The sequence below is a fragment of the Melopsittacus undulatus genome, chromosome 4 (assembly GCF_012275295.1).
Source record: "Melopsittacus undulatus isolate bMelUnd1 chromosome 4, bMelUnd1.mat.Z, whole genome shotgun sequence".
NCBI lineage: Eukaryota > Metazoa > Chordata > Aves > Psittaciformes > Psittaculidae > Melopsittacus > Melopsittacus undulatus.
The window spans coordinates 57,694,719-57,721,898 of record NC_047530.1 but is presented as its reverse complement, the minus strand read 5'-3'; the positions used below and the strand labels follow the sequence as shown (position 1 = coordinate 57,721,898).

Here is a 27,180-nt window from a genome sequence, read left to right as displayed (position 1 = left end):
GAAGATGGTGAAGTCAATCCCATCTCCCCACAAAGGTTTTTTCCAAAACCACAGTAGTTAACGTGGAGGATCACAAGATTTTAGTGTCAGCACCCTGTGATGAACTGGAGAGCTGCTGAGTGCCAGTATCAACCCCCAGGCATGTGGTCCTCCTTGGGAGCAAGTCAGATAGCAACCAAGGAATGGAAACGAAGGATTTTAGCAGAAACTGGCTTAACTGAGGTAATCTGATACACACCTACAGTCAGGTAATCTGTAATCAAGAAGCCAGCTGTAACATTACAAGGATACTTCTGCACCCCCTTCTATCAATGCCTCCTAACAACAGAACATCTCCTTCAAGGGAGAAAATAGTCTTCTTGTTTTTCTGGAAGTAAATGAGTCCTAGAAACACTGGTATTTCTCCAAGGCTATTTTAGTGAATGGAAGTCTTTTCACTGACGCTGGATGAAGGTATTGTTCCTTTAACTGGCACAAAGCTCTTAGTTTAGAGAAACCACCTCAATAATAAATTAACCCCCTTGAGGGAAGCCCCAGTGATGGTAATACATATCTGCCTCAAGTGCCACCCCAGGGGATAGAAGCCCACTTTGCTTACCCATTATAAAGCCCTTCTACATGAAATAGGTATTTTGGCAAATTAATTTTATTCAAAAGGATCTGAAAAGAAAGCCCTGAGAAAGGAAAAACAAGACAGAAAGTACTCTAGGATGATGCATTTTAATTGTTATTTTTATATCTTTAAAAACAAATCAAACCATTAAAAACATTATAGACATGTGCTGAAATTTCCTGTACAACAAATATGAAAACAATAAAATTTGTACATCATTTCAAGATATTCGACAGTCACTTATTTGAAAAACATCAACATTTCCCTTCTTAAGCAGGCCCCAAATGGGAAAGAGAGAAGAACAGAAACACAGGAAATGTAGTTGCCACACAGTCAGGCTTTCAGCCTGGCAAGTGGGTAGCTTTAGATAAACAACAGGGACAGAAAGCAGTGACCAAAGAGACAAACCTCAGCAGTTATAAGACAGAGAACATCAGAAAGCAGGGGAAAAAGTATTTGCAGGGATTCAAGTCACCTTGACCAAGACAGATCCACACGGCAGTAGTAAAGCATTACCTGTAATCCTGCTGAAACATCCTATGAGGCACATCCCGCTTATTCATATCAACACTATGGCCACCTTTGCGATTACAACATTTTAAGCCTTACCAACTTTTTCCTCCCATACCTGGGATCAGCAGGTCATTTACATCTAACTTCAGTCTCTTCTCACAATGAGTCAGTTTTGGGAAAACATATATATACAGTTGTATTAAAAAATGGATACTCATTAGATGATGATCCAAATGAGAATCTGGTGCCTGCTTCCAACATCAAAACAATGAGACAGATACATTTGTTTTCTGTAAGAGTATCTGAGCAGTGGTTGTGGCAGAAACACACACCATTCTAGCTAGTTTTCTGATGTCCTACTGTAATATAATGCAAACACATGATCTAGCATAGGAGATTCATCTCCCTCTCTTCCGTGCTATACACAAAGGCCTTCTGAATCAAGAGCGTATTTGCCACCCTAAGGCAGCAACTTCTTGGCCAACCTGGATTAATGAATACTGGCTCTGTGCTCTGCGCAGATGTGCAGTAACTGAAAGATTGAGAGGAAAAAAAAATAAAAGGGGCAGACTTTCCTCCCTCCCAGTTCCTTTGGAATGTTTCTGTTTGGTCCAAGTGGTTTATCTTTGTCATCTGAGAGCAGCTTAAGAAGAATGCCAGATGAGAGATCCACTGTGTGGACTGCCAGCTTGGATGGAGTTGGGCAGGATCACTAACCTTGTGGTTTTGTTTGGTTGGTTGGTTTGGGGTTTTTTTATTTTTTAAAGGATTTCAAAGAAACAGAGAAAAAAACACCCAAAACTAATTAAGAACCCACAAGTGGCTACTACAAAAAAACCCAAAACAACCCCAAACAAAACACCACCCCCTATCCCCCAAACCTAACCCAAAACCAAAGCTGAAGTACACTGTGGTTTATCCTCCAGTTTTGCTCACACACAGAACACCACAATTTCACAATTTTTGTAAAAAATTCCTCTGGTTATCTGTAAAGTTACAGTTTGTGCATCATACATTTTCCTTCAGCTTACAGTGGATTCTGTGAGGTCACCAGGTGCCTCTGTAATGCCACATATACTCCCAGTATCTGTAGCTCTTTCTGACAACTCTCCTAAAACAAAAGAACAAAACAAAACAAAAAAGCAGCAGAATTCCAGGGACTCTGGTTATTAAACCTTCATAAGATTTTCACCGCTTTAGAGCTATTCTATAGCATTATTCATAAACTTCATATTCTTCTGCAATGCAGCCAGTGCAATGATCTGAAGACCAAAAAACACCCCCCACCCCCAAGCTACTCAAGAAGTCCTTCATTGGCAATGCCTTTGTAAGTCTGACAGTTAGGTACCAGCAAAATAAATCTCATCTGATCCTTGACTTGTAAAATCAGCAACTAGGGGCTTTCTGCTTGCTTGATCTGTTTTCAAAAGGACCAGTTAAACCAACAGCAGCAGTACATTGCAAATAATTATAAAACAATTACATTAGATAAATGAGATGCAGGCAGGTAAGATGTGTCTCAGTTTTGAATGGCTAGAACAACCAAGAAATTGGTCTTTACAGCAGAATCTTGTGCCATTTGTTTTGGTAGAAACAGTAAAGCCAGTCAATTGGTTTGGAAGTGCTTGGACACTTGGAACCTTGGTTTCGACATTTTCACAGATTTATATGCTTGAGGAAAAACAACAACAATGATAAAAAGACACCAACCTGAGTAAAACTCTATTAGAATAGAGTGATCATTATTCAGTAAATCATATATTGCACCTTTAAATAAATCATTATAAATTGTATAAAACCAGGAATTCATCTGCCAGGAACAGGGAGGAGCTATTCTGTCCTTCATACACACCCACATGCATCCCTGCACACACATTCACGTATTCACTTGCTCAGTTTTTTTACTATAGTTAAAGCTGGGAGTGACACACCACACTCCTCTTCCTCTAGCAGAGGCACTGAAACATTAAGGCAGGGGATATTTGTGGTGAAATGCAACAACAAAGCTCACCTCCAAACTTCTGGAGAGTCCTGCCAACAGTGCAACTACAGTTAAGTTTGACACAAGCCTTATTTAAAAATCTGTGTTCTCATTAAGAGTACAAAAATAAAATCTCTGCTGTTTTTTTTTTCCTAGAGTATCAACTAGAAAAGGCACAATTTCCAAGTATAAATGTCCATTTGAAGGAGCTCTTTGTACTCCTTTTTTAAATAAAAAGGAACACAGAGAAAAAAATCACAGAGGCACATACCTATTAACTAACCAGATACAGTAGATAAAATATGTTCCTGAAACTTATAATTAAATATATTAAAACAGCCCACAAGCCTGGTGTCTGTAAATGAAATCATATAAAATTGTAATAAAAAGCTTGTGTTATTATTTTAATATTTAAATTCTAGTTCACTGCTCATTCTGCAAATGCTATTTCACTTATCAGTACTGTTAAATTCCCAAGAAAAAGCAAGATTCCTCTGTTAACTTCAAATAGTTTTGCTTGGTTTTTTGTCTTTTTCAATACCAATCTGTGGCTCCTGCCAGCATTGTGGTTTTCCTCCTGCAGATCACAACTTCAAATGTGGACAGAACTGGAGAAGCCAGACACAAGACAGTGCGCACAGTCCCAGAGAACATGAGCAGAACATCTCCCTTTCCTCTGTGCAGGTAACGTCCCCTGGAGACACAGAGTTCCTCCCAGGCTATGTGTGGTAGCCATTTGCCTTCCCAAAGCCTGGCCCAGGTGTGACATTTTCATAGATTGCCATTGCTGTCATGTTTTGGTAAATAAGGTCGGTTTTCCTGTCTTTCAGGGATCTAATAATGTCCATAACACACTGGTTTAGGAAGACATACTGGTCCTAATGGGAGGAAAAGAGAGGGTAATATATTTCTAGAAAATGCCTGATTTTGGAAGTAATGCTGCTCTTGAATATAGGGTTTGGGGTTTGGATGCACTGCACTGAATGTTATCACAGAGTACTTTTTAGATGTTATATTTATACATGTACACAGAAGTTCCTAAAAAATAGGGCTGGAAAGGACTTCATGATGTCATCTGACCAACCCCCTGTAAAAAACTAGAATCAAGTTCACCATCATGCCTAACACCATCTTAGAAGGTTGGAAGTAGGTGATCTCAAGGTCCTTTCCAACCCTAACTATTCCATGATTCTATGATGGAGCTTTTACAGCCTTTTTCACACGTACTGAGTTAGTCCAGACAACTTTTTGGATCAAAGTGCTCACTTCAGCAGGAACACGTGTGTTCGTGCAGAACACAAAAGAAAAGATGCATACCAAGACCATTTGACTCAAGACAGTTCTGGCTCACAGCTGTACGGCTAAAACTCACATGAGTAGAGCAAGCTGCAGAAAAAAAAAAGGCACCACATTTTTTCAGGATTTGAGTTTTTCCAGTTACAAATGCCAGTCCTACAAAGCACCCTGTAAAAAGGCTGATTTGACTTACTACAGCTCCTGGCTACAACTAATTTTGTGGAAGAGCTGAGGCAGGAAAGAGGGAAGTTAAATGAAGAAAAATTTATGATTGCTCCTTAATACCTCACCTTCCTGCAATCCTAAGCTACATTTTGAGTCCACCCATCCTGGACTATTAGGCCCATTTGAAAAACATGCTGCTGGATAGAAGACAGCCTTACCTCAGTTTGCACCATTAAAGGCCGGTGCATGCGAAGATCATACACCACTCCATACACATCCACTGTATTTTCCATTTCAATCTGCTGAATCAGGCGGTCAATGGCAATGAATGTCCCTGTTCTCCCAACACCAGCACTGCAATGACATGGGGAAGCCATTTACTATTTTCTCACAACCACCTGCTCGATAGTGGCCCATTGAAAAGCCAGTAAGGCAGTAAGATGGTCTGCTATTTCAGCGGCACAGGTATTAACAGTCTCTGCAGCCTGGAGGGGTAGTTCTGACCATCACCAAGAGGGAGGGAGGACATGCTTCCAGGCTTCCCAAGCTTGCACTTGCACAAGGTTGAATTTAAAAACACTTGAAAAGGCAACTATTTCAGTTAAGTTTTCCAGGCTAGGAGAGATTGTCTATTCTAACGAAGTTCTGTATCAGACACTTTTCTACCTATGTAGTAGCACTGCTATGTTTCTGAAACACAGGGCAAAGGTTTTAATTTGCCAGGGTGAATTGCCCATGTCCTCAAGCAGAGACATTTTTTTCTTTATTTTCTTTTTTTTTAAATCACATTAAAAAAGAATTGTTCTTACAAAAGCCACAAGTGTGTCTATCACAAATATGTTCTTCTTACCTGCAGTGCACCAGAGTAGGAGATTCGACTGGATTTTGACTGCTGTACTCATGAACAAGATGTCTAAAGTTGATGAGAAGCTCTGTAGTCTCTGGCACTCCATGATCTGGCCAGGAGGTAAAGTGGAACTGGCGCACTGTGTGGCCCTCTGCTGTGTTGGACTAGAGGAACACACATTAAAAAACAAAATTGGCTTCAGAGGAGCAACAGTAGAGCTTTCTGACATATGTATTGGACAAAGTTCATCTTCGCTAAAGAAACCTGTTACAGACTGCACAGTAACTCCGTGATATTTCAGTTTCCCTCTTCCTTCTGCTCTGGTAGAGAACATTTTGAAATAGTTGTCTTTCACTTTTCACGTTACTCCAAGATCATCTCTGCTGCATTACAATTGCTGAGAGGGAGCTAAGTGTTTTCAGTCCAGCAAGTATCTGCATAAGCACAGGTTTTGATACAAATCTGAGGGGAACTCAAGCTGCAGGATCACTAAATGATCACCAATCAGGAATTCCCACAAGCAGGCTGGATTTGCTGGCAGATCACTTTCTGCCACTGGCAGGGTCTTACTGGCAATCAATCCCACTTTTGTTACTAAAAAATCCCCTATTTGTTACTAAAACACTGCTGTGAGAAGCCAGGGCTCATGAACAAATGCACACACATCACAGGAATCTTGTCAGTAGATGGGGTGAAAGATTTTTAAATCAGACTGTTGGCAGAAAGCAGGCCAATATATTCAAAGCCTTAAATTAAAATAAACCACTCTTTTCCCTCAGACAACTTTGAATATGTTTACGTTTTAGTGAAATTACTGTGTTCTTTCACTCCAGTGTTGCTTGACATGTGATATGATAAATGATACCTAGAGATACTTCACTAACAGCAACTGAAGCGGTACTCACCTTTTCTACAGTGAAGTCTCTTATCGTCCATTCTGGAAGGACAATCTCTGAGACCATTGTCACAATGATGTCACCATAGCTCTTGGGCTGCTTGTCTGGCCAGTATTGCTCACATTTTGTCTAAGAAGAGAATTACAAGGTTAGGCACATTATACACGGCAATGTTAGTTGTGAATGACACCACCTGAAGCAAGGCTAGAAAGCACATCACCCTTCCCAATAGCCTGGCTCAGGGTAGGAAAAGCTCTCCCAAAATTATTGTTTAGGGAGAATAATCCACCCTTAAAGATGGTGATTCTACAGCCCTCCTGAGACAATCTATTGTGGTAGTCAGCACACATAAAAATGGGAAAAAGATTAAAAAAACAGAAAAATAATAAAAATAAAAATTTGGCTTATTTAATTAAGAAAACAGCCACCCAGTAAGTGGATGGTTGTTAAAAGAAAATGTTGTCTCCAGCCTAGCAGGGTAACAAAAACACTAGAAGAGATACAACTGTCTTCAAGAAACAGTTCAGTTTTAATAAAAACATACCCGGGCTTGTTCAACACATTTTGTCAACATAACAATAGAGTAGATATTCTTTTCCCAAATCATACACCAGAAGTCTTCTATAGTATTGGGTAAAGGACCCTGTGCAGCAATGAACGCCTTCTTTGAGTTATAGCCCTAAGAAAGAGAAGAAAAAAAAGTAAAATACACACACACCTGCAGAGACATAAAAAGTGGACTTTAAACATCATTATGAGCTGTTGAGGCTACATTGTAAAAATACACATTATATTTCATTTCAACTCATGAAGCGACTTACAGGCATATAGTTTGCATTAATATAATCATCAGATGCAGAGTTCCGATCTGAAAGTTTAACACGGGAAATATCATCTGCAGAAAGAAAAAAAAAATTGAACTTTAGAACAAGAACCTTTCAGCAAAATACTGCTTCCCTAATGCACAGTTTCTAAATAAAAAGGCATTTTAACAATAAAGTTTTAGGAATCATAAGTAGCAGTAGTTTAGAATTTTTATCATTAAAGTCTTCAGAAAAATGAGTGGCCAGGATAAAGACTGAGAACACTCAACACAGATTTTCTTATTTTTTAAACATGGTTTAATTTTGTGTACTTATATATTTTCAATCCAACATGGAAATTACTATAGCTTTAATTACTGGAGAAAAATGGGTAATTTTTCTCCTGCTGCCACTGAAGCTGATGTTTTTCCTCCAAAGCATTCCTACATACTCACCACTGTTCGCTTCCAATTCTTCCTCACACTCAGCTAGGCTGGGATGCCCACAGACAGCCCAGCTGGGTTTACGTTCTCAGTTCACCTGCAAAGCTGGCCAGCAAGGTCTTAATATTTCACATAGCTCTGCACATCTGCCCATAGTCAACAGTTAACCTCTTTTTCAATCTGGACTGCAGTTTCACACAAATGGAAAATTAAATTATTACAGGAAAGTTCTTTAAGTGAAAGCTCTTTGGCTTTGCTTATACTAACCCATGGTTTTCCATCTAAAATTTCAACCAGTAGCAAGCGTAAAAACAGAGAGAGTAACTCACATGGTAAGACATTGTTGTATCTATTTTTGCCTCTGTTCTCAGGAAGTTCAGCAGCAAATTTGGGCTGATGAACACCAGCAGATTTGAGTTCCTACAATGAAAGGAGGATTTATGAGCCTCTGCTTCCTGGTTTAGGAATTATACACAAACACTTGACTGAAAGACAAATACTCCAAGCATTCTCAGGCTTTGCTGTAAAAGCAGGCATGGTAAATGGGATAAATGATGACAAAAATTATCTTTTTATAGAGTGAAAGAGTGACAGTGGCAAACGGATAGACAAGGGATTCATACAGAATGTAGGAATAGTAGCTTGTTTAAAAGCCAGAGATAGGCTTTAAAAGGCCAGAAACAATTTGCAGAAATACAGGACACTAACATCAAGGGCACTCTCATTCTGACCCCAAGGCAGGAAACTACTTAGCATAAACCTTGCAAAAATTACATGGAGAAAAGGACAAAGTACACCAGGAAAGGACTGCAGGAAGCAAAATGTGACAGGAAGGCAAGGTGGAGCGCCAGCCTGCAAAGCAAAATCAAAGGGATGGAATTTGATCTGGAAAGAAGTCTAATAGCTTCAAGAAGATGGTGAAACAAACAAACAAACCCCAAAAACCCCCAAACAACAAAAAAATCAAAAACACCCCCCCCCCAAAAAAAAGATTCTTTAACAGTAGACATGAAAACAGAGAATCCTTATTGCCAATCAATTCCTGTCTTTTATAGAATCATAGAATAGTTAGGGTTGGAAAGGACCTTAAGATCATCCAGTTCCAACCCCCCTGCCATGGGCAGGGACACCTCACACTAAACCATATCACCCAAGGCTTCATCCAACCTGGTCTTGAACACTGCCAGGGATGGAGCATTCACTACCTCCCTGGGCAACCCATTCCAGTGCCTCACCACCCTAACAGTAAAGAATTTCTTCTTTATATCCAGTCTAAACCTCTGCTGTTTAAGTTTCAACCCGTTACCCCTTGTCCTGTCACTACAGTCCATAATGAAGAGTCCCTTCCCAGCATTCCTGTAGGCCCCCTTCAGATAGTGAAAGGCTGCTATGAGGTCTCCATGCAGCCTTCTCTTCTCCAGGCTGAACAGCCCCAACTTTCTCAGCCTGTCGCCATATGGGAGGTGCTCCAGGCCCTGATCATCCTCGTGGCCTCCTCTGGACTTGTTCCAACAGTTCCATGTCCTTTTTATGTTGAGGGCACCAGTACTGCACACAATACTCCAAGTGAGGTCTCACGAGAGCAGAGTAGAGGGGCAGGATCACCTCCTTTGACCTGCTGGTCATGCTCGTTTTGATGCAGCCCAGGATACGGTGGGTTTCTGGGCTGTAAGCGCACACTGCTGGCTCATGTTCATTTTCTCATTGACCAACACCCCCAAGTCCTTCTCTGCAGGGCTGCACTGAATTTCCTTTTTGCCCAACCTGTAGCTGTGCCTGGGATTTCTCTGTCCCAGGTGTAGGACCTTGCCCTTGGCATGGTTAAACTTCATGAGGCTGGTATCAGCCCACCTCACAAGTGTGTCAAGGTCCCTCTGGATGGCATTCCTTCCCTCCGGTGGATCAACTGAACCACACAGCTTGGTGTCATTGGCAAACTTGCTGAGGGCACACTCAATCCCACTGTCCTTGTCACTGACAAAGATGTTGAACAAGACCGGTCCCAGCACCAATCCCTGAGGGACACCACTCGTTACTGGTCTCCAGCCGGACACTGAACCATTGACCACAACTCTTTGCATGTCAACTCTTTACCCACCGAGTGCTCCACCTATCGAATTGGTGTCTCTCCAAATTAGAGACAAGGATGTCATGTGGGACAGTGTCGAACACTTTGCACAAGTCCAGGTAGATGATGTCAGCTGCTCCACCTCTGTCCATAATTTCTGTAGCCCCATCATAGAAGGCCACCAAATTGGTCAGGCAGGATTTCCCCCTAGTGAAGCCCTGCTGGCTGTCACCAAGCACCTTGTTGTTCTTCATGTGCCCTAGCATGCCTTCCAGGAGAATCTGCTCACAGATTTTGTCAGCACATTTCACAGAAAAATATCTATGGTCTCTAAACAAATCATAATTGCTGTGTCTCTAACTGCTCCTTCAAGCTATTCCACAGGTGTGGTTTGCAAATCACACCTACACTCTAAAGAAGTCAATAACATTAGCAAGAGACCTGTCTTGCTATGTAGAAAACAAAAACAAGATTAAAAAATAACAAAGTACAGAGAAGTGAAATAGCTTTCCCTAGGCTGTATCGTGTGACTACGGAAAGGACTCAGGAGATCCTGTTTCTGGCGAGAGTGAGAACCAGTAGGCCATGCTGTAAGCTCACAGGTAGAGATAATAGCTCAGGATGTGAAGTATTTGTCATGCATTTCAACTAAATCTGGAGCTGAATCAGGGAAGGCTGTACATGCATCTAAATAATCTCTGTAATAAAGGTTCCTTCTCTTCCCTTCAGTAAGCCTCATGTATGCTTCATAAGAAAGCTGAGTTGCCTTTCCAAAAATGTGTTGTGACGTGCTCTCTACTGATCGCACATACCTCATACTCTTCAGCAAATCCACAGTTGGAGTCAGCTTGCTGCTTCTTAAAGTAGGATTCAAAGTTCTCCACTTTAATCATCTTTGATCTAAAATGAGAAAATCCATATAATTGGTAACTGGTACTAAGTAAATAAGCCATGAATTCAGTTAATGTGTTAGAAAGTGTGCTTTACTTACTTCTTGACTCTTCAGGGAAGGGTGGGGGGAAGAAAAAAAGGTTGATTAGACATGCAGCTGTGGTTTTCACTACGTGAATCTAAGAATGAAAGCATGACTGTTAGTAGCAGCCACAAAACTGTGAGTTTAAAGGGAACAGGATATCAAGCATGGCATTTAACTGATCTGCTAAACCATGGAAAGAAAAGCACATCCTTCAGGAGAATATCACATCAGGTTTCAGTCAGCCACTTCTGTACACCTGACAAATTAGTCCTATTCCTGGTGTATTTTATGTCAACTAGCAAAGTCTACACAGGTGGGACTTCATGGGATGCTCCAGCTATGCCACAAAAACTGAAGCAAGAAACCAATAATGTGATTTGACTGCACTGCCTGTGACTTCCAATATATCGTAGTTACCCTCCCACAGTCAGCTTTCACAATCTCAACATTATCTGAACCAATGGCTCAGCACAAAGTAGTCATAAACCAAAGGAAAACTCAGGCCACGGCGCAGAATGTTGTCCTTTATCAACAATTTGAATTGTTCTTTCATGTGTACAAAGCCTGTACTTCATTCAAACATCCTGTTTTTCAAAGCTACATGGAGCATTTCTGCATCTAATGATGATTCATGAAGCAAGCACCCCAAGCTCTGTAGCAGCTCTAGAAGTCTCGATCAATATGATTATTTTTAGCCTGCAGGCTGGAGTCTTTAGATTCTATGAGGAATTAATACTGCAAATTCCATATAAAACTACACAGAAAATGAGTATCAGGGTTCAGAGCAAGTTTTGCAAATATCTCCTGAGGTCAGAAGACAAGTGTGTGAAAGGACACGGACTTACTTAATTGGAGAAAAGGACACCTCGGTATTTCTTTTATCTTTCCTATAAGGTAAAAGAAAACAACACAATAGGTTGACAGCAGAATTTAATGGAATGCAGGTGAGATTCCTGATGAGAGCTATTTCCTGTGCCTGTTCAGAACAATTTCTTTTAAAGCATCTCACCTAGTGGAAAAGAAAACCCTCCTGAAGCAAAACTTACACCTGGAAGAGGACTAAAATACTTCATCCTTCCTCCAGTGATGTTATGCAATAGGACTGTTTCTTTCAGTTAAGACCAGAGTACAATAGAGTAGAGAACACAAAGCATAGTTTGGTGGAAGAAGTACATATGAGGGATCTGCATTGCTAGCTAACATCTCAGGAGAATTGCTACTAATCCCAGAATGTCTACATTAAGAGTCCAATGGTGATGTGTCAGTGGTACTGAAGGTGGTAGCTGAATGAAAGTAAGTGCTCCCAGCCTTAAAGGAAGGAAGCTCTTGTCATTGTTGTCCACAGTTATTAGACACACTTGTAAAAATAACAGCAGCTGATCAAAGAAACTAAGAAAACTGGCCTAAGGGCCCTAGGGCTAACTCTTTAGAGAGGATGCATCACATGATCAGAAGCAGCAACAACCCTTTGTGGACTCTTAGGTCCTAGATTATTTGGAAGAGATTGGAGATTGAGACCCCAGCTCAAACCCTAGGCAACTCATCAGCTTTTGGGTACTCCAGAATGGAAGTTTTATGTGATAGGCCATCAAGCAATTAACAGGTGTGATTAATAGATAATTTAAAACGAAAACAGCTAAGATATAATTATATGTCTTTAACACAATAACTTGTGATGGTTGCTCACTTCTGACTGAATTACTTCATCAGCACAAATAAATTCAGAAGAGAAAAGCAAAACAATCTTAACTCATTAGTTTGTAACTGTGGGGTTGAACAGTCACTTAACTACTCTGATACATCAGTTCTAATCTGTAACATACAAACAAAGTTTTTAACAAATGTATTTTAAAGCATGTATTCAAAAATACATTCTGTATTTTAAACAGAGGCCTTTTCAGAAGAGAGATACAGAAGTGCAATACTGGTGCCACTCATCACAATAAATACAGTATTGAACACATATTACCTTCTCCTTCTCCAGAATATGAAACCCCCTATAGTGACTACAGCCAATATAGCTAAAAGGCATCCAATAATGGCTCCAGCAATAACACCTGATAGGAAAGAACAAGTGTTACTCATTACTGATTTACCTTTTTGGAACTGATATAACTCAATCAACATAATACAAGAGAACCTCACAAGTGACAGAGTATACTCCACTCCACTAAATGTCTTTACTGTGTCCTTTGGCAGTACCAGTATTGAAAGTTCATAAAGAATAACAAACCAAGGGTGATAAATTAATAAAGAATTGGGATCAAAGGACCAGTATTTCCATTTTAATGCATCTGCTTTTAATTTACCAGGACTGTTAGAACATCAGCTGCTTTCTGCTACTTGTTTCTGTACCAAAGTCTCCCTGTGGCATCCAAGCCCTTTTAGCACGCCCTGAGTAGCACAGCTTTTGGTTATTTCTGCAGTGGAAGTCATACATGGGAAAAAGAAGTCATTCACAGAACTAGCAAGGTGTGAATTTACAGAGCAAAGTCACTGTAAATTGTCACTGCAAAGCTGGACAGAAACAGTACATCACAGAGAAACCAGCAGGTGTTTTGTTGTTATGAAACTCGACATAACTAAGGAATCTCCACACAGTGGGCATGTGCCAAGCTGCCAGTCCTATACTTGACATTAACTATACCTGGATCCTGTGGTAGCAAAACTGCCTCAGAACAGGGTGAAAATGATACATAACTATCTTCTGCCACAATTATGCCATCCATATTAAAGGTTATGTTAGTGAAACCTGCAACACTTGCCCTGTTGATAAGGTAGAAGAAAGAAAAAAGTAGTACATTACATGGTTTTAACAACCTTAAGCAAGATCTGTCATTTTTTCTTAAGAGACAATTTTAGATTTCAACTGCAAAAAATATACCTGTATGAACGAAGCGGAGTCAATGGTCCATTTTTGTAGCCACACAGTTTGTCTCCATTGCCTACGTTAACAATGTTTGTCCCATTCTGAGAAGGAAAAGGTGATTTTGCCTGCTCTGTAGCTATGACGTATGTTACATAGGTGACCGTCATCTTCTTCTTGAAATCTTCATATGTATTGTTCAATTTGGACTTCAAAGACCCACAGCCTTCAGGAAAAAACAAGTATATATGTTGTATACACCATCCACTGATTTTTTTACCTATTGTCACAGTGGTGAGATGGTCACATTCACCACAGTTATCATTACTCCATAAATGCTGCCTGAAATGAAAGGCTGAGTGAAACAATCCTGGATCTCATCTACTGCAGTGCAATCTACTGAACTACCTCCCTACTCCCCAGTGTTGTTTTAATCTCCTTTTGATTTTATTTCTACCATGTGTAGTGGAGCTTCCCTGTAAAGCTACATTAGCGGTCGATTCTGATGTCCCCCTGGACAGTCTTCACTAGGCAAGTCAGTCATATCCACAGGCACTCTATCAACTATCATATGTAGAGAGTATGATGCAAACTGGTATTTGGTAAAGCTGTGCTACCCAAACAGCATCAAAACTCATTCAGGGTGACACTAAACTCGTGCTGACCTACACTTCCTTGCTGTGTCTTATAGGAAGTTGCACACTTAAATCATAGGAGACCAAGGAGTTAAATTCTGCCTTTTCTTCACATAGACAAGCACTGGACGAAACCATGACCAGAAGTTTCACTTCCAGAAGATTAGGAAGAATGGGCTATCACAGCCAGTGACCAACAGAACGCCACCTGCAGAAGAGCATCACTTTACAGTGTCTGTTGTTAGAAAATGTGAACCCTAGAAACTTCACAGAATCAAAGAATGGTTTGGTTTGGAAGGGACCTTAAAGATGTAGTTCCAACCCCCTGCCACAGAGACAACTTCCACTAGACCAGGTTCGCCAAAGCCCCATACAACCATCCTAATGTGAGGTGGATTATACAGTTGAGGCATATATAACCTAAGAGGTAATAAAGAAGCTCAAATTACCAGTTGTCCAAGAAGTCAAGAGCAAGCAAACTGATGTTAAGTATCCTAAGTATTGCAGGAGGAAGAAGCATCTTTCTCATTTGACTGAAGTTCGCATAAATTGTTCTCTGCTGACTACCTTTAAGCTAAAAGCTCTTTCTAAAAGCAGATATAGTCTTGAATTCACCTTCAAAAAGAAGCCTTGCAGGACCTCTGAAAGATGGAAAAGCCCTAACAAGTTTTCTACATTGTGAAGACAAGGTTTGATCTGCCACCAATGAGCTGGTGGCTCACTGTCACCAATAGCAAAGCTCTCAGCAACTTGTAACTGTGCAGGAACAGGGAGCAAGACAGCTCTTATAAAGCACTAGATTGGTTATGTTTTAAAAGTAGCTGAGGTTGCAGTTAATTTATCTGCATGGAAATAGTGTTCAGTACTACCTGAGAGACATTATATGTCTGTCTGATCCCTATCTTCCATTTCAAATGGATGTACAACCCAGGTTGTATCTGCAGGTCCTTGAGGGTGTCTTGGATATCAACCTTGGGCATCTCAAACAGCCTTAGACACCATTGCTTACACAACTGAAGAAAGGCCCCCCTGTCTATTCTAAAGGAAATTATGTCTGTTTTAAGAGAAATACATCTCAAACATATTAATGCTATTTCAACACTATAAAACTGAAGTGATGCTTGGCTGTAAGGACAGTTTTCTGCTCCTACCAAAGTATTCAGACTCTATATTATAAATACAGGCAATTTTCCTTCCTTCTTTCTGTCAATCACATCTTGAAAACTTTGCATTCAAAACTATACAGAAGAATGCCCTGAATTTCATCACGACTAAAAAGGACTGGCTGAACGTACAAGCAGAGCTGTTACTGCACACAAAGGACTGACAGTTAAATCCGCAACTCCAGGGCAGCTGAGTAGGCATGTGAAAACATGTGCACTGGTATACTACATATATATCGGCATTTCTTGGATGTATATTATATGGAAAACCACAGAAGAAAGATCCACAGTTTAACTGCTGCAAGATGGATTTCCAGTGTTAAGACAAAGGATAAGCATGAATGTCAAATCCTGCCTGCGGGAAACTATCTCCATAAGCTGCTCTATTCCTCCAGTGCACTGGCAGAAACTAAATGAAGTTCAAATGGAACCTACACTGCAAAGGTAAGTTCCCTAACTTCATGATTTATCACTGGACATTCACCAATTAAAGATTTATCTCTGTTCTGACGCTTTAAAGACATCAGTTTAATAAACCACCCTGTAGCTTTCGTGGTGTTCAACCTCCCATGGCACGTAATTCTGACAATGCTATTCAAGCTTTCCATCTGTACCCTATTTCTATCAACTAATGAAACATTTTAAGTAAAATGAGAAGGAAAGCTCTCTTTTTTTTTTCCTTTAAAGATTTTATTGCAGATATCTTAAAGCTGAAGAAGGGAGGAGGAAAACCATTCCACATTCCAAAGCTGCTCATATTAGTAGCACTGAAAATTATTCTCTGAGGAAAAAGCAATACTATGCAATCTTGCAGCAGCAAATCAAAATGGTAACAGCACAGTGGCAATACATATGAGACTTTTATGCAAGGATAAGTCAGAGTGGAAAAAGTTGAGTGAAAACAGTAGTTTTCTGAAAACAAGGAGTGATCTGACTTCCAAGCAAGCAAGGTGTTTGCCTTATGAGTTTTGACAGCTGACTGAAAATAGTGAGTCAGATTTTCTTCTATTCATTTAACACCTATTTAAAGTTTAAAACATAATGCTGTCTGATAAATTATTTCACAAAACTACGAGATAACATCATAACATCTTACCTTGTTCTTCTGTTGTGATCATTACTGCATAGGCTTTTAATGGTCCATTCACTGACTCAAAGTCAGAGAATTCAACAGACAATGAGTTGTGACTGACTGCCTTGACTAAAGGAGCTTTGCTTGGAGGAGGTGGGTCTATAAACAGAAATATTTTTTAGTACCTGACTGGTAAATAAGAGTTTTCTAAACAGTAAAATGCTGTAATATTGATGCTATTCATATAATGCATATTTATTATGCATCACATTAGACTTTGCATGAACATTGTATTTTATGCATAATCTGTAGGATGATAGCATACTGCGTTCAACTTTTCTGTTCTGCAGTCAAGAAGTCAACATTTTAGTCCTATGAATATTTTTAGTTCTCAAATCGCAATGCTTACCAGTAATGCTTGTATTACACGTTTTCTGCACTGGATCACTTTCAGAACTATTTGAAAGAGTTGCAATAGTAACAGTGTAGGTGCTGAAATAATCTAAAGATGGTGTTGTGAAAATTTCTGCTGAGCCTTCTCCAATGCAGGATGGAGCCTGTTCTTCTTTTTCCCATGTATCATTAAATATTTTAATTTTGAAGCCAGAATTGTTACCAGGAGGACATTCCCACTTCAGCATTAGAGAAGACTCCTTGAGCACTGGTTCACACTGAAATGAATTCACTAAGGCAGGAGCTGTTAAAATACAAAAACAAACCCAAAAAACTCAAGAGGAGTAAGAAATCAAGTATTGTAGTAAACAGAAAAAGCTGTCTAAGTTCTGGGTATATATGTTTATAAAACTTCAATATTCCTTTCCACTTAAAAAGATAAAGCTACTGCCTACAGGGACTTGTTACCCTATGAGGAAGGGAAGTATGCAGCACACTAAGTACACTGATCTCTTCTGTGCTCTCTAACTCCTCTGTAGACAGGTTTACTGAGAAAATTTAGGTTGAGTATCTGGCAAGATCAGCAAAGTTTTCAAAATACTGTTCAGTCACTGAACATAGCACTCAAAGAACATTTATAGAGTAGTATGTAAATTGACACTAGCTTACTGTATAATTATTTAAAACTCTTAGGTGCCAACAAATACAATGACAATAAGCTCTGTGCATTAAGAGCAAAAGAGTAGCCATCCTTAAGAGCAGCAACTACATGTCAGTCTGAGAGTCTTCTAGTACACTGTTAAAACTGCATCCTTATGACCAGACAGAAAAAGGTATTAAAAAGGTTAATGTAGTAGTAATACTGAGAAGAAAGGTTCCTCTAAACTAAACATCTTCTAAAACTTGGCCTTCAAGACCAAAACTTCTCTTCAAGACCAAAACTTCTACAGTTGTAACACACAGCAAATTTATTTCCTATCTTGATGAAGAAGCATTTGGCACTTCCAAATACAGGGGTAAAAACCTCACAGTTTATTTTGTTATTAAGAAAGGGTATTATTTTAAGAAACTAAGAAGAAGCATAACTATACTAGAAGAAACTGATTCAGTTAAAAGACAAATGTGAGTGACTGGAACTTATTTCTACTGCATTTCATAAATATTTCTTTTCCTTCAGTAACACTGTCAGCTACTTCTACAAATAAGGTGAAATTATAGAAGGTTCCAGGGTTTATGATTATAAACAGCTCTGGTGATACTGGATGTCTGGTTGCTAGAGGAGGAACTACAACTTTGGATGTCTGTCCTGTAGCTGTAGTGAGAAGTATCATTTTAACAATCAGAGACCAGCACACTCCACCTGGATATGAAAAATGGAGCTGGGCTCTGTGAAAGTCAAGATGAGACTTCATCAGCACTCACAAATACTTGCTGACAGAGACAGAAGCAGCAGATGCACAGCCACACTTCCATGTTTTGGCCTGATTAAGCATTATGAGTAGTCAAGCAAAACTTTCACAGTACAAAGACACTCTTAACAGCTCCATCCTGGGGCCCATCTGGAAACTGTCCTGAGGAGCTCTGGGACAGACTCATCAGGGAATCTGTCCCATATTCACCTCAGACAAAACAGGACAGAACAGAAGAAATTACACAGCAGCTCATATTCAGAAAGAGGGGCAACAATGGTCATAGTGCCTAGGATGAGGAACACAGGAGTACCTCAGACTTCTCTCTGCTGTCAAGCTGAGCAGTGCAGTAAGGTCAACAGTTACACAGCACACTGCTGCCCAAAGACCAGCTGCAGCTACAGGCCCCTCCAAAGGGGCCTTACCAAGGTGCAATGCTCTCTCTCTGAGAAGGCTTCAAAATAACACACATGGACTGAAGGCAACAACCTCCCCTCACCCCACGTCCTCTTCTACACATTAACATTGCTGACTGCAGGCAGGCTGTGTGCAGCACTTCTGCCTGCAAAAATATTGTTATTTCAGCCCTCAGGCAGGTAGGCAGAGCCCTGTGCTGCACAGCAAAATACAGACCACCAGAAACAGGGCTGCAAGAAACTGTGACTTACTTGTATACAGGCTTATGGATACTCCTTCTCCTTCTGTCTGACCATCAGCTGCGACTGCAAACACTGTGAAACTGTACATTGTCCCAGGGATCAACTCAATAATTTTGGCTTCAGTGACACTGGATGTCAGGTTCATAATAGAGGTATCATTTACAACCTCTATCCTGTACATGTAGGAGTTGGAAGCAGTGTCATTCACTGCCCATGATAAGTTGACAGAAGTCACACCAACATATTCTGCCTTGAGATCAAGAACTGGGCTGGGCTCTGTGAAACACAAGACAACAATTTGTCAGCCTGCAAGAACATCTGCTCACATGCATGGACAGAAGAAACACAGGCACTGCTACTTCACTCTCTTCACATCACTCATTGTTCTGAGTGCAGGAGCACCCCAGCACCATCACCAGATGCTCCTTGGAAGCTTCTGCACCAGTGGTGAGCTAAGAGAACACTGAAGAAAAGTAATTCTGACTTAGATTCACCTCCCTTTGACACTTCCAAGTGGAAGCACAGGTTGTGGTGCCTGCAAGTCCAGTGTTTTGCTTCAGTCATGCGGTCAGGAAAGATACAAGGTTGCAGGGGAAGGTGTGGAAAGCAGTTCCTGGTATATCCATGCACAGAAAAGGACTAAGGAACACATCAGATATCACCGGAAAAGGAGCGGAGGTGATGACCAAAGCACACCACCTCCTACACCACCATTCATATCCTGAGCTTGCGCTGCCTAAAGTTCACTTTCCTGCTGCAGCCCAATGGCAGCCACAGCCTCCGAATCACTCAAGCTCCCCCAGCAGAATAACCTTTCTGTGTGAGAGCCCTTCAAAATAACGGTCTGAGGTTCCCATCCTCCAAAAAGCAAAGGCAGAAAAACTGCCCACAGATCACAGGCCAGGCAAGGAGGCTCTCAGGAAGTATTCCTTCTTTGTGTCACAGGCCTTGGTGACCACCTTCAACAATCACTGTTTTGAGTGGAGGCAGTTTATTTTTTAAAAGACTATGTCTCTTCCACACAAACAGCTCTGCCTGTGGGTAGACAAAGCACATCCCCTCCACCTACAACACTATTAAATTTCAACCCTTGGGCAGGTAGGCAGAGCCCTGTGCTGCACAGCAAAATACAGACCACCAGAAACAGGGCTGCAAGAAACTGTGACTTACTTGTATACAGGCTTATGGATACTCCTTCTCCTTCTGTCTGACCATCAGCTGCGACTGCAAACACTGTGAAATTGTACATTGTCCCAGGGATTAACTCGGCAATTGCAGCTTCAGTGGCATTGGATGTCAAGTTCATAACGGAAGTACCACTTACAACCTCTATCCTGTACACGTAGGAGTTGGAAGCAGTGTCATTCACTGCCCATGATAAGTTGACAGAAGTCACACCAACATATTCTGCCTTGAGATCAAGAACTGGGCTGGGCTCTGTGAAACACAAGACAACAATTTGTCAGCCTGCAAGAACACCTGCTCACATGCATGGGCAGAAGAAATACAGGCACCGCTACTTCACTCTCTTCACATCAGTAAAAGACAGTCCACCAGAAACAGGGCTGCAAGAAACTGTGACTTACTTGTATACAGGCTTATGGATACTCCTTCTCCTTCTGTCTGACCATCAGCTGCGACTGCAAACACTGTGAAACTGTACATTGTCCCAGGGATTAACTTGGCAATTGCAGCTTCGGTGATATTGGATGTCAGGTTCATAATAGAGGTACCACTTACAACCTCTATCCTGTATGTGTAGGAGTTGGAAGCAGTGTCATTCACTGCCCATGATAAGTTGACAGAAGTCACACCAACATATTGTGCCTTGAGATCAAGAACTGGGCTGGGCTCTGTGAAAGGCAATACAAGAATCAGTGAAGACAGAGAAATTAAAAAAAGATCAGCCACAGCCAAGTTTTCCTACTGTACACAGAATGCACATTATTTGTAGCAAAACAGTACTCCTACAGTACCTATGTCCATTTTCAGCCATTCATGCTGGGGATCTCTTGAGAAGCCACTAGAGTTCTGGGGTTATATCCTATTTTATTTCATTTCACATGCTAAAATTATTTGCTTCTACAGTGCGTTTCCAGAGAGAGAAACGGATGGAAACCAAGGAAAGAAGCAGAGTGAGGGTGATCTTGGTCTTTTAATTCAAAATTTTGCTTGTGAGTCTTAATCTGAGCCCTTCAGGCAGCCTCTCCTCAACATCAGCAAAAGAAAACGGGCTCCTTGAGCTGGTCCAACAGCTGACCCACCCTGAGGGGCTGTATCTGCAAGATTGGTTCAGCATCAGCACTAGACAGACAAGACTCACTTCAGGCAGCTCAGACAAGCTCATATACTAAGCAGCAGCTTCATGACACACTGCTTCTATTTGCTCTGTAGAGATGTTGCCTGGTTCCCTTCCACTTCTGAGCTAGATACTAAAGAAAGATCTTCTCTCATCTGGGGAAAAGGTGGCACTGCACAAAGCCAACAAAAAAGGCACCACATTCGATGATGTGTCCCTACACACTGTCATAGGCCACAGGAGAGGGACTTTGCAATGAATTCAAACATATTTTAAAGAACAAGAAGCGCCTGTGATCCTAGCCAGAACCCTGCATGCCATGTCATTTGGTATGAGCTGAGATAACCTGCTCCCAGAAATATTGTAGGGTGCCTATGCAGCCCTCAAGTCTAGAAAAAGTCATGTTGTGGCAGCAGCTGGATATTATATAGTCTACAGCAGTGAAGCGGATGAAATAACTGCTTTAAAGGGAACACATGCACACACAGTGACACATACAGTCTCAGTCCTTTTCCTTTTTACCAAAGGCCACTTGCATTCAAGCCCACAGGAGCCTAGTGCAAAGAAACATCACAATGACGAACAGTGCAGAGTTGGAAACCCAAAGTAAAAAAGCAGCACAATTTGGTACAAACTGCACATTCATGCAGTTGAGAAGCATGATTTCCTTACTTGTGTACTGCATTATGGATACTCCTTCTCCTTCTGTCTGACCATCAGCTGTGACTGCAAACACTGTGAAATTGTACATTGTCCCAGGGATTAACTCGGCAATTGCAGCTTCAGTGGCATTGGATGTCAACTTCATAACAGAAGTACCACTTACAACCTCTATCCTGTACATGTAGGAGTTGGAAGCAGTGTCGTTCACTGTCCATGATAAGTTGACAGAAGTCACACCAACATATTCTGCCTTGAGATCAAGAACTGGGCTGGGCTCTGTGAAACACAAGACAACAATTTGTCAGCCTGCAAGAACACCTGCTCACATGCATGGGCAGAAGAAACACAGGCACTGCTATTTCACTCTCTTCACATCACTCATTGTTCTGAGTGCAGGAGCACCCCAGCACCATCACGAGATGCTCCTTGGAAGCTTCTACACCAGTGGTGAACTAAGAGAACACTGAAGAAAAGTCATTCTGAGTGGGATTAATCTTCCTTTGACACTCCAAAGCAATAGCACAGGCCATCACTCTGACAGGACTCGCAGGTTTTCCCTTAGTAATCTAGAGATGGGCAAGAAAGGGATCAGTATGTTGGGTAAGAAAGGGCATTTCTGGCTGGTTGAGTTTAGTTTTGTTATTGTAGGGCATTTATTGTTTTGGGACCAGCTGGTGGTGGTGTTAAACAGGGGTTGTTGTTTTTTTTTTTAAAAAAACAAATGAACAAAATGACAACAATAACAACAACAACAAAATGGGGCTATGTTTCCTCAACACATTAACACCTCATTCTTCGTAGCCAGCCCAGGTAAGGTTTGTGTTGTATTTCAGCTCTTGGGCAGGTAGGCAGAGCCCTGTGCTGCACAGCAAAATACAGACCACCAGAAACAGGGCTGCAAGAAATTGTGACTTACTTGTATACAGGCTTATGGATACTCCTTCTCCTTCTGTCTGACCATCAGCTGTGACTGCAAACACTGTGAAATTGTACATTGTCCCAGGGATTAACTCGGCAATTGCAGCTTCAGTGGCATTGGATGTCAACTTCATAACAGAAGTACCACTTACAACCTCTATCCTGTACATGTAGGAGTTGGAAGCAGTGTCGTTCACTGTCCATGATAAGTTGACAGAAGTCACACCAACATATTCTGCCTTGAGATCAAGAACTGGGCTGGGCTCTGTGAAACACAAGACAACAATTTGTCAGCCTGCAAGAACACCTGCTCACATGCATGGGCAGAAGAAACACAGGCACTGCTATTTCACTCTCTTCACATCACTCATTGTTCTGAGTGCAGGAGCACCCCAGCATCATCACGAGATGCTCCTTGGAAGCTTCTGCACCAGTGGTGAGCTAAGAGAACACTGAAGAAAAGTCATTCTGACTTAGATTCACCTCTCTTTGACATTCCAGAGCAGAAGCACAGGCCCTTACTCTGACAGGACTCCCTGAGCTTCTCTTGGAAACCTAGAGAGGTGAGTAGGAATGAGACAAGGATGGAGGGGAAAGTGTGTAAGGAAGATAACTAAAAAACAAATAAAAACACCACGGCTATGTTTGTATTGCACACTAACATCTCATCCTCCTCATGTAGCCCAGATCAGGCTCTAAGACTAAAGTATCAGGTCTATATGCAGTGGTATTGAGTTAAAATCCTCACACAGGTAGGCAGAGCCCTGTACTGCACAGCAAAATACAAGACCAACAAGGAGCAGGGCTGCAAGAAACTGTGACTTACTTGTATACAGGCTTATGGATACTCCTTCTTCTGTCTGATCATCAGCTGCTACTGCAAACACTGTGAAACTGTACATTGTTCCAGGGATTAACTCAGTAATTTCAGCTTCGGTGACATTGGATGTCAGGTTCATAATAGAGTTATCATTTACAACCTCTATCCTGTATGTGTAGGAGTTAGAAGTGGTGCTGTTCACTGTCCATGATAAGCTGACAGAAGTGGCACCAACATGTTCTGCCTTTAGAGTAAGGACTGGGCTGGGCTCTGTGAAAGGCAAGGGGAAAAACATTTTAAAAGATTTACACAGCTCTCCTCTAAGCTACATAAAGTACTGCAGCTGTATTCTTATATATTCCAAATCTATATGTCACAATATGTTTGAACTGCTGCAGCTGTAACCTAAAAAGCCAGAATAGCAGAGAAAGGAGCCCAACTTTAAGAGTGATAAAAGTATTTCAAGGCCACACACCAATCACGGTGTTAAACTACACTCCCAGTCATCTGTGTAGATACATCTATTTGGCCATTCTCTACTTCAGCAGGGCAGTTGAATCCATACCCCTGCAATGCTCTTTGCACTCTGGGCTAGAGTCCATGTTGAAAATGTTAATTCATCCTAAAAATACAAAACAGCCTGAAGATTTACATCATAGTCGCACTCCAAACCACTTACGTGTTACATTGTTTGAATCATTTATTGCCCTGTTGTGCAGTGACACCTGCATGGTCCATCTTCCATCCCCACTGATTTTGTTTCCACTTGTGGAGTTTATTGATAAATTACCATTACTACTGGTTCCTGTTCCTGCAGTTTCATTTGTTGAGCTGCAATTCTGAGTGCCTGAAAGAAAGAATATAAAGCAGTAACTATCTTTACAAAATTTCTGGGTTTCCCATTTGCAAAAGTACAACCATGCATAGATTTCCTGCAGAGACCACAGTCACTTCTGTTTTCCCAGTTTGTTCTCCTGCAGAGATTTTACTGCATATTTCCTGGTTTTACCATGTTTAACTTCATTGAGACAATATGAATTAAATTAAGAGACTGCCACATTATTTCAGCCATTCACTAACTCCACTCAAAGTGTGGATGAAAACTACCATAATCTGCTCTTTTTTCCCCCATGCAGTTTTGTTTGAAAGGAACTGAACAGACTTGCAGCCATATTGTGCATGTATTTTCCTCAAGAAGCTATCAGAAGCTAGCTGCTTCACTCAACCTGGCATGGCAATTTTGTCTCTTCCCCTCAGAGTCCCAGCAAAAAAGTTGTAGTCTCACAGGGTGTTCCCACAAGGAAGGAATACATGGTATACCTCCTGAAAAAAGATTTACCTTGACAGCATACAGCTCAAACTGTGGAGAGAATGGATTCAGGCCCTAACACTTCCAGGCTAACTCATGCAAGTCCAAGGTTCAGTATTAAAGTAGAACTCCGCTGCAAGTACTTTTGAGAACTTCTGTCACATTAAGAATGTGTCATCTAGCAAGTGCAGCAGTTGCTATACTCACATCAGAAAATCCTTAAAGCATCACTTTGGGGTCTGTCCTGGTTTTGTATTGCCTTTAAGTATACTTTCCAGTCTAAGCACATTATATCTGTACTTGACTTTACCAGAACTCTTTATAAGCTGAAAAGCAAAGGAATTAAAGCACACATCTGCATCATTAATTACCCTGAAATGCATTGCATAAATTACAGCCACTAAAATAAGTAAGTTTACGTGTTTTGAATGAAATCTCAAAAACAATTTTTCAGGCAGGTTTGGTTTGCTGGAGGTTTTTTGGGGGTTTGTTTTGTTTTGTTTCAATCCGTAGATGATATTGTTCAATTTTTCTTAAAAGAAATTACGATCACAAGAGTTCTAAAAAAAATTTAAAAATAAAAAAAGAATTGAACAACAGTACGATACTTACAGACAATTGTACATCTGACCTGGAAAACAAAATAAATTATAGAAATTAAAACTTTAAAACTACTGGAAGCTCAAATAAAGTAAAGACCGGTTTAATTAATACATGGGGGATGTGATGGAAGAAATCAGTTAAAAAAAAAACAATAAATCTAGACTTTTCAACCTGCAAAAGGCACCTAATAATCTATTGAGAAAAAAATACTGCATACCAAGCTATTAGAGAAAAACAAACAAACAAACAACCTATGCTGGAAAAATGTTAGTTTCCACTGTTTCATAAACCAGCTTCTTTAGCCACAAAACCCAGCCTGCACACATATATACACATATACCTACGAAATCTTAATCAAGACACTTTAGTTAGCACCTTCAACACCATTCCACAAAAAACGGCAGATGTGAATTAGCTCTTTTTTTACTGATAAGCTTTTTCCTTTCATTCTATTGCTGTGTAAACGCTCTTATTACTTCTCAGAGAACAATATTTTTTCAGCTTCACACTTTTACTTGCAAATAAACGGTTTCCTTCCTGCCAGTGTGCAAACTGGCCTGTGAATTGTTCTGTTCATTTCCCTCCAGGTGGCAGCACAAAATGCTCCTGCAGGAGTGAAATAAAACCTGAAGTCTGCAGGCACTTGAGAGGAAAACCGTGATTTCCTGGGACTCTAGTAGCCAGCTGACGCCAACCGAAGGCAGCAGCCACTCTTGTCACGAAACAAATAGATTACTTCACCAACTGTACCAAGGCCGAAGTACAGCTTCACCTGTGTAAGTTTCACCTTGCAAAGCTACACACAAGGCAAAACCAAGCATGCAGAGATACATGTCCCAAGGACTGGAAGGTCCCTAGCCTGGCGCTGGAGATGTGCAGGTCACATGCCTTGCATCAACTAGGCTTGCAAGCATGGAAGTTTTCTGTCATGCACCTCTGGATCTGTTTTTGGCACCATGGTGCAGGCAGAGGCAGTCTCCACCCCAGTGGCTCTAACATGACCTGCAGAAGGGCCAGTCTTCTGGTTGGACCTTAAACTGTGCTCCTCCTAGAAAGCCCCGCTTAGCTTTATGCCAAATGGTGCATTAGCCACACAACTTATCAAGCCTAATGATTGCAGAGGTTGTCACATTTATCTAAAGCACTTGCAATTGTCTTATTTTCTCTTTCCACCATTTTCTTAGACAGTTTCTGGAATTACACAAGCTCAGTCAAAATAAGCAGTTATATCACAAGAATCGAATGCAAAGCCTGAACCCCAAATCATTCACACCCCCAGCTCTTGGGCTGCTGGTGCCTCAAGTAGCTCCATCACCAATAGTTCCCTGGATTAGGCACAGGCCCATGCAGACACACCCTCAAAAAGTAGACAGAAGACACCATTAAATCTTGTTTTCCATATGAGAGACTACAAAATGCATTCTCTGCAAAGATAAGGCAGGCCAGCTGACAACTCCTCCAGCTTTACAATAGGGAAAAATGCAGCAGAAGCAAGCTACAAGCTTGCTACTCTGCTCTCATGAGACCCCACCTGGAGTGCTTATGTTCAGGTGTGGGGTCCCCAACATAAGAAGTTTGTAGGCCTGCTGGAGCAAGTCCAGGGGAGGGCCACAAAGTGGATCAGAGGGCTGAAGCACCTCTCCTATGAAGACAGGCTGAGAGAGCTGGGCTTGTTTAGCCTGGATAAGAGAAAGCTCTGGGGAGACTTTCTAACAGTCTTCCAATACCTAAAAGGGGCCTACAAGAAAGCTAATGAGGGACTTTTTACAA

General features: G+C 41.1%; 1 protein-coding gene across 1 annotated transcript in view; it reads right to left on the bottom strand.

Annotated features, from left to right (window-relative positions):
• Positions 1 to 701: 701 nt before the first annotated feature.
• The window catches only part of LOC101880716 (protein tyrosine phosphatase receptor type J), a 72,264-nt gene continuing 45,785 nt past the window's right edge, over positions 702 to 27,180 (bottom strand). The window contains exons 3-23 of the mRNA XM_034061314.1: positions 23,505 to 23,768; positions 22,677 to 22,943; positions 21,770 to 22,036; positions 20,385 to 20,651; positions 19,969 to 20,235; positions 18,808 to 19,074; positions 16,747 to 17,034; positions 16,362 to 16,496; positions 13,486 to 13,693; positions 13,249 to 13,367; positions 12,571 to 12,658; positions 11,447 to 11,488; positions 10,617 to 10,625; positions 10,438 to 10,525; positions 7,887 to 7,977; positions 7,133 to 7,206; positions 6,856 to 6,990; positions 6,321 to 6,440; positions 5,419 to 5,579; positions 4,787 to 4,922; positions 702 to 3,985 (exon numbers count right to left, since the gene is read on the bottom strand). Coding sequence (XP_033917205.1) covers positions 3,827 to 3,985; positions 4,787 to 4,922; positions 5,419 to 5,579; positions 6,321 to 6,440; positions 6,856 to 6,990; positions 7,133 to 7,206; positions 7,887 to 7,977; positions 10,438 to 10,525; positions 10,617 to 10,625; positions 11,447 to 11,488; positions 12,571 to 12,658; positions 13,249 to 13,367; positions 13,486 to 13,693; positions 16,362 to 16,496; positions 16,747 to 17,034; positions 18,808 to 19,074; positions 19,969 to 20,235; positions 20,385 to 20,651; positions 21,770 to 22,036; positions 22,677 to 22,943; positions 23,505 to 23,768 — 3,452 coding nt within the window. The 3' untranslated portion in view covers positions 702 to 3,826. The remainder of the gene's footprint in view (positions 3,986 to 4,786; positions 4,923 to 5,418; positions 5,580 to 6,320; positions 6,441 to 6,855; positions 6,991 to 7,132; positions 7,207 to 7,886; positions 7,978 to 10,437; positions 10,526 to 10,616; positions 10,626 to 11,446; positions 11,489 to 12,570; positions 12,659 to 13,248; positions 13,368 to 13,485; positions 13,694 to 16,361; positions 16,497 to 16,746; positions 17,035 to 18,807; positions 19,075 to 19,968; positions 20,236 to 20,384; positions 20,652 to 21,769; positions 22,037 to 22,676; positions 22,944 to 23,504; positions 23,769 to 27,180) is intronic.